Here is a 7,469-nt window from a genome sequence, read left to right as displayed (position 1 = left end):
AGAAAGGCTTTCAGGTTCAAACACCTTCCACTGATCTAACCCTTTCCTACAGAGCGGGGCAAAAGGAAAGTGTCCAGTTTATTCAGTTGCCCTTTAAGTGACCCCCATCCCTGCACTGCTTCCAAGCGAGCCAGTCGTCTAGCAGCTTGCAGTGCATGGCAGGAGAGGGAACTCCCCTCCCCACCGCTTCGGCAGAGCTTTTATTTAGTGGAAATCTTTAAATGAACAAAGAGCAGATCCAGCAGCAGCTACCTGCTGGAGACAGGAGGGGTTAGCTCCTGCTGACGCTTCCCACAGGTTCAGGACATTGATCAGGGTGATCACAATATGAAGGTTCAGAGGGTGCCCGCTCTCAGCAGTCATGGTCCCCCCGCTCCCCTCCTACCCCGAGCCGGTGCCCGCTCTCGGCAGCCATGGCCCCCAACTCCTCTCCCACCCCAAGCCGGTGTCCGCTCCTGCTCTCAGCAGCCTGGCTCCCCAGGTTCCTCTGCCCACAAGGGCGGCAGCACACACTCTCCAAGAGGGTCAGGACGTTGCTTGTTTAATGTGCGATACAAAAGGCAAGTCTCCAAGGTTACATGGAATAATCAGCATTAGCCCCAGGCCTTGCACGCTCCTCCCCTGCCATGTCTGCATAGGGCAGCGTGCACTGTTTGTTTAAAGTGTTCTCTTCTTTCTCTCAGAGACACTCTCCTCTCACCCCCCCCATTCCACAGCGGGAACAAGGGGAGGCTTAGCTGGACGTCATGGGGGGAGTTAAGTCCGGGGCGGGGAGATGGAGACTAAAGGAGATCCAAGAATCAAAGCAATTCACCTCAAAGCGTTTGCTGAAGGCACATCTGCCCCTTTGCCCCCCTTTCCAGAGTGGGACTGCACGCACCCCTCCACCCTCGGATTTGGTACCGTTTGCAGCCCCTTCCCCATCTCCAGCCATGAGATTCGGTACCTGGACTACGGGTGACAAAATCACACGGCCCCTGAGTAGGGTTCTGGGGGCACAAGGGGGGTGTTGCATATATGTGCTTGTGCGACAGGGAAACGAATACTAGAGGCCTCCCTGCTGTCAGTGCTCTCCCCATCACTGCAATCGCCCCACCCCTGCGCGTCCCACTGCAGCAGGGGATGGGCAAAGCTCAGCCCTGAGAGCAGCAGGGAGGTAGGGAGGGGACCCATTCTGGAGAGCAGCCTAGAACAGAGCGCCCCAGCTAGACGTGGGAGATGCAGCCAAAGGGAGCAGCCGAGCAGGAAAGACCCCAGATGCGGACACCTCCCGGCTGCCAGTTCTCAGGAGGGGTTACAGTGATTTCACTGGAAAGAAGGGTGGGGAGAGCCCTCCGCTTGCCCCCATCACAATAAGATACCCCAGGGCCCCCAGACTCGTCTGGCAACATCTCCAGCAGCTTCACCAGCGCTCTTCATGGGCCTACTCCATGATGTCCTCAAAACACAGCAATAATTAACTTAACCCCAAAGCAGCCTAAGATTGGTAAGTGGGGGGGAGGAGTGAGAGGAGAGCAATGGGGGCGCAGGGCCCTTCCTCTCCCGGCCCCTGGCAGGGATGGAGCACCACAGCGTGTGTCCTCTTGCTCCACAGCACACCAGTCCATAGGGTTCATAAGGCAAACATAGTGTCGTCTTCCTTCTCCTGCTTCCGGTGCGGACTGGAGGCGGCAGGTGGCCCTGCTCGGGGGCTGGGGAGTGCGGGCAGTTGGTCCGCCACCTTTGCTCGCTCTTCCAGGAACTTGTCGAACTCTGGGGCAGGAAGAGAGAGTTAGCGCCGAGGAGGGGGAGGAGGGCTCTGAGAAGGGCTCAGGAGGAAGGAGGGGCCGGTGGCTCTTACCTTCGCTGGTGACGCCCTTTGCCTCTTCCGTCTTTTCCCCCTGGGAAAGGAGAAGAAAGACATGTTGGGAAGCAGGCCTGAGCACCCCAGGTGGACACAGCACTCCGCTCCACCTAGGCAGATGGGACTGCAATCCTCACCCCTACTGACAGGAAAGGGGGAGGTTTCTCTACCCAACCCCCAGCAGGAACAGCTGACAGAGCTGGCAGGAGGGCAAGAAAACTCTTCACCCAGATCAGATTTCCCTGGAAGCCTTTTGCCAGCCTTGTGGCTGCAGACAGACACCCTCTGCTTCCATGCCACATGAGAGACCCCACCAATCCCCTTGCTCACCACACAGCCAGGAGAGCCTTGGTGACCTGGGTCGCCCTGCTGTCTCTCAGCTGCCCCCTCCCAGCAGTGCACTGGGGGCACGCTGCACAGCCTTTCCCGGTCCTGTTACCCACCCTCTCCCCTCAGTCAGGAGGTCCTGCTCCAAGACCCTGGCTGACTTCACCGGGATGACGCACACACGTCGAGCTAAGCATGCGCCTCAGTGTTGCAGGATCAGGCTCTAGGAGGTGGTTGGGCATAGTGGCCATCCGGAGAGGTAGGGAGGAGGATGGCAGTGTGGAATGAAGGAGCATGGGAAGGTCAGTGGGGTGTGTTCTGAGGAAGGGAGCATGAGGGAAACCCCTGCCCACATCGACCTGTTCCGCACTGCCACCTGCAAGAGCCTTGGACGGTCATCGCCAACATCCAGGGAATTTTGAGCCTCTCCTGGGGCCGAGGGGGAGACACAGTTCATTGCCAGCCCTGAGCAGTAAGTGAAATGCCAAAGGAACCACCCCGTTCTGCCCCTCACTTACCACATCAGTGGAAAGCCACTGCTCGATATCCTCCATGAAGCCAGCCTGGGGGACCGGGATCTGGAGTTGAAGGAAGAGAGAGGAATGAAGCAGAGAAAGAGAGGACATTTCTCAAACCCATCCTGGCAGAAACTCTCCCCCTCTCACAAGGTTCACTGAGCCCAGCCCCTTGTTGCACTGGCCAATCCCACCACAGCTCTTCCAGCCAACAGTGTCATTTTATGCCTTCTCCCTACCCACAGACGTATCTTCTAGCACATGGGCCTTTCTGAGGGAGCTGGAGGTTTGAGACTGGTGCTGGGGTACTGACACTGGCCTATCCCCTTTACAGGGCTCATTCCCCTCTCCAGCACAGCTTGGTCTGGAAGGGCAGCACTGGCTCAAACTCAGCCAGGTTGCTCAGACAGGAAGCTACGTCCACAGCGGTACTTTTCTGGATTCCCCTTGCTATCACTGCCAATTCTGACCCAAAGAGCATGAGATTTTATCTCCCGTCTGATGCCGTTCCACAGCATGTGACATCACAGCCCACCACACTGCAGACAAGGGGGCTGCCACAGGTTTGGCTTCACATCACCGCTGTGGGGTCAGATTTGAGGAAGAGGTGAGCCTGGCAAGGAGGAAGGCCCAGGTGTAACTGTGTCTCACTGTGGAATGAAGGGGCAGGGGAAGGTTGCTGGAGATGCCAAAGGGGAAGCTGTGGAAATGCATACAGGAGGGAAAACTCCTCTACAGTTAAGGTGGAGATACGTGACTGCTGGCTCCCCCATGGAAGCGCCTCTTTCAGATGTGCTTTCACCATTGGTCATTTCCACTGTGGAAGGGGAGAGGGGCCCTTTTTGTGTCCAGGGGTAACTAGTCACGCGACACCAGCCCAAAGCCTCAGATCCTTATCCCAAGACCATGCCCCAGGACCAGCTGAGAGAGAAGCAGCAGCTGCGGGTTCCCCGAGCAGAAATAGGAGGTGGTCGTTTGGAGGCTGTTGTCCCTTCGTCTCCCAAATTCATGGAACCCTCCACAAGGAACAGCAAAGCCAAGCTCAGCGGCAACCCTCTCCTCCCAAGAGCAGGTTCCTCCAAACCAGTCCCTTGCCTCTGGACAGATACTGCCACAGCCTCCCTGGTGTCAAGATGAAGCTCCTCTGGGAGGAGAAGCCCTCAGGTAGTTACCATGGTTGGTGGGGGGCAGGCTGCGATTATGGAGGTTTCAATCTGTCCTGAGCGGGATCCCCAAGGCTATAGAGAGTAGAGATTTTTACAAGCTAACTGGACAGCGTGTGGGGACTTCCCAGACCAGAGGTTTCTCTGAGCTGGGCGCTGCTAGGAAGCCTGAAGCCTCAGCCTGAAAGGAGAAGCCCTGTGAGTGTATTGCTGCCCCAGGGACTGAACCTGAGACCTCTGGGTCTAAAAGCACAGGCCCTGCTGCTTGAGCTGAAGGACCAGGCTCAGTAGCTTCGAGGCAGTAGCAGCCTCAAACCGATTTACACAGTCCAGCTACCAGAGAGGGACAACACGCCACACTGGGGTAATGTGCACTGCACTCTCCCCAGTCCTGAGAATCAGAGGTCAGCAGCCGTTCAAATCCCAGCACTCATCATGATGCCCTTGCTTAGGCTGACAGAGACGGAACACCAGACTGGCGCACCTATCCAGACCCGGCCCTTTCGCTAAAGCGATAGATGCTTATGCTTTTGGTCCTGGGTTCAATCCCTACAGACTTCTCCTAGGGCATGACTACACCAGGTGAGGAGCCACAGCCTCTGGCTTCTTTCCTCTTAGTCTCTACTACCTGCCCAGACCAGGGTGCCCTTCAGGAATGTTAGGGTTTGGCCGGGCTCCTCATTGCCCAGCCATTCTCCCATTGCCTGCTGTGTGTGCCCAGACGCTGTACCAGTTTCAAACCCTAGCCCAGCAGCCCCGGCTCTCTTTGCTCTCCACCGGCTACGCGCCTCCTCACCATTCCTTGCTGCACCATCCAGTTAGTTAGTGGGGCTCCATCAATGGAAGCTCTAGGTTCCATCTGCTTAAGAGAGAGGCTGCACTGAGGGCTGCTTTCGAAGTGGGAGGTTGAGGAGAGGATGGGAGCAGAGCAAGTCAATCCCTGACCATCCAGAACTCCAGGAGGGTGGGGAGCGAGAGTCTACAGGACAAAGAAGGAGTCCACCTCTGCTCGGGGGCTTGGAGAAGGGAATAGGGAGCCTCACACCACTCCGGGACCAAATCCAATCCAGGCCCAGGTTTAGCGACGACTGGAAATTACCACCATCACACCGGTTAAGGATTGGCTTGCATGAAATACATTGGGAGGCTCTACCCTAATGGACCTCGTTGACTGGCACTGCCGTTGGGCAGGAAGGATGGGCCCATTACTGGTGGGGTGTGGAAAGCCCCACGGCCACTTACCGCTCCTGTGCTCTGCTGCCGGGCATCTAGGGCTCCAGCCAGCCCTTTGTTTGCTTGGGGGTCTTCATACTTTACCCTGAAAGAGAGCAGCACGCTAAAGTGAACGCATAGAAGTGGCAGGAATACACAAGGGGGCAAGCTCCTAGCGGAATTCATACATATAAATATTCAGGGCTGTTAAACACACTACAGCTTGCTTGCTGCGACCCTGAAGATCTCCCTGAGAGATTTAGGAGATCTCAGATGTGTGCAAACACTGGCTTGTTAGAAACACTACAGTAAGGTCCAACCCAAACACTGCAGCAAGATTGTGAGGTACCACAAGAAGGTAGTAGGACATTATTGTACGATGGCTGGGCCACCATCTTGGCCAACACCAGGGATGAAACCAGGGACCTCCAGAGCTAAAAGCGAGAGCTGGAGAGCCAGCCCGAGATCTGGAACAGACGGACATCTTCTCTGGACTGGGCAGAGAGGGGAACACAATACACACCGACCAGTGGGTTACAATGGCTGTACAAGGGCCCAGAGCGAAACAAAAACCCGCACCAACACAAGCACACTTCACCCACCTCACCCCTCCCCACGCAAACACGTCCCCCAAACAGACCCCACCCATCACACCCTCACTGACAGTCATGAACCCACTAGCGGCTGAGATTCCACAGACTGTGTAACCCATGAGATCAGACCCGACGAGCAGAATGGTCTCTTCTGGCCTTAACACCCATGAGTGTGCAAATACAACGACCTTGCCACACACGAACACATCTCACCCAAGATCTCTCTCTCTCTCTTTCAGACACACACCACCTATCTGCCTCCTCCTCTACGTCACTCCCTCTCAAGTTGCTTGCAGTCCTCATCGGACCAGTGCAGGCCAGGGAGACTAGCTCCTATTCCAGGAGAATGAAGCCACCTTGGATGACGTCCCAGCGCTGGAGGCCTGTGAGCTGGGGAGCTCCCGTCATCTAGCTGCTCCCATTGGAGGGCAAGGGCTTGGGCCACTTGCGCTCAAACTTTTCAAAGAAGTTCTTGTCGGTGAAGGGCCCGCTGTGGACGATGGCGTTGAGGATGAAGTAGAGCACTGCCACCATGCCGCTGATGAGAAAGAAGGGCAAGAAGGGCTTGAGGTGCTTCCAGAACTGCTGAGCCCAGGTACTCATGAGTCACGGGGCAAGGGGGACGCCCCGGCCCCACTGCTGGGATCTCCTGCAGAGGCGCCCTGGTCCGACAGCAGCAGGGGAGCAGCTCAGCACAGAGAGAGGGAGACGCAGGGCTGGTGGCACAGGAAGCCTGAGTCAGCGAGTGCAGAGGTTGGCCGGCAGGAGAGCAAGCGCAAGGGCGGCGAGAGCCGGCTGAAGGGGGTGGCGAGAAATAAATAGAAGATGCCTCGTTTTTGGAACGATCACAAGTCCCTGTCCCTGGAGGATCAGGTTATGCTGGCGAGGATACACTTCCATTCCTGCCCAGCCCCTAGACAGCCGTCCAGCATGGTGGGGGAAGGGAGCGCACTGAGCACACGCCAGGAGATCAGGTTTCATTACAAAATCAGGTGCTGTTGGCTACGATGCTCCTTCCCCATCCTGCCTCTGTCCATGCAGCTCCACTGCACCCCAGCTCTCTGCAGATGGCCCGTTGAAAGCACTCTGCCCGCAGCATATCACGCGCACAGCCTGTGCACCCTCGTCCTCACATGGTTGCGTTCAGGTTATAGCCCAACCACTGCTTGGTAAAAGTGACAGGAATTAAACCTTTCAGTGCTAAGTGCTGTGCCAGGTACATCCATCCTGGGACCCAGACGAGTTTTCATCAGTGTCTGTATTCAAGCACAACCCCCTCAACAACATGTGTTCCAGCGGCAGCGGAGAGAGCTAGTTACCAAGCCAAAATGTTGCCTGGATCGACCCGGGAACCAGGCTTTCTGTCACACAACTGCACATTTTCACGTCCACTTGGCAAGCTCTGCAGGTGGTACTGGCTTAGCAGAAGAGGCAGTCAGTGTTTGGCCTTTGGTCCAGTCAGCACTGGCCACCGGCAGAAACAGGCAGGGAGTTGAACCGCACCCGAAAACCGGTTCAGAGAAGTGCTTTGAGTGAACCACAATAAACTATGACCTGAAAACCTCTCAGTCACATTTAGCCCGAATTGGAATTGAAACCAAAAAAACCAAAACCCGGTAACTGGTTCAAAACAACAGGTTCAATAATCAGACAATGAGGGAGCATTTTCAGGGGAGAAGGGTACTGAGAAAGGGTCTGTCTTGGCTGCACTCTTAAAGAGAGGGGGAGAGACTACACTTCCCAGGAAGCCAGAGGAGGAGATGAGCCAAGAGAGAGGTTCTGGGATGGGTAGTTCTCTTGGCTGTTGTGCCCAGGT

General features: G+C 56.2%; 1 protein-coding gene across 5 annotated transcripts in view; it reads right to left on the bottom strand.

The window, feature by feature from the left end:
- Positions 1-525: 525 nt before the first annotated feature.
- TOM1 (target of myb1 membrane trafficking protein) overlaps positions 526-7,469 on the bottom strand; it is a 28,009-nt gene continuing 21,065 nt past the window's right edge. For 3 of the 5 annotated variants that reach the window (XM_077829232.1, XM_077829248.1, XM_077829240.1), the window contains exons 12-16: positions 5,091-5,166; positions 4,645-4,707; positions 2,689-2,748; positions 1,841-1,880; positions 526-1,752 (exon numbers count right to left, since the gene is read on the bottom strand). In XM_077829232.1, coding sequence (XP_077685358.1) covers positions 1,613-1,752; positions 1,841-1,880; positions 2,689-2,748; positions 4,645-4,707; positions 5,091-5,166 — 379 coding nt within the window. In that variant the 3' untranslated portion in view covers positions 526-1,612. Of the gene's footprint in view, positions 1,753-1,840; positions 1,881-2,688; positions 2,749-4,644; positions 4,708-5,090; positions 5,167-5,943; positions 6,192-7,469 lie in introns of those variants that run through there. The other 2 variants (XM_077829258.1, XM_077829268.1) reach the window with 2 other exon arrangements.

This window comes from Eretmochelys imbricata, chromosome 1 (genome assembly GCF_965152235.1).
Source record: "Eretmochelys imbricata isolate rEreImb1 chromosome 1, rEreImb1.hap1, whole genome shotgun sequence".
Taxonomy (NCBI): Eukaryota; Metazoa; Chordata; order Testudines; family Cheloniidae; genus Eretmochelys; species Eretmochelys imbricata.
This window is presented reverse-complemented; position numbering and strand designations above follow the sequence as displayed.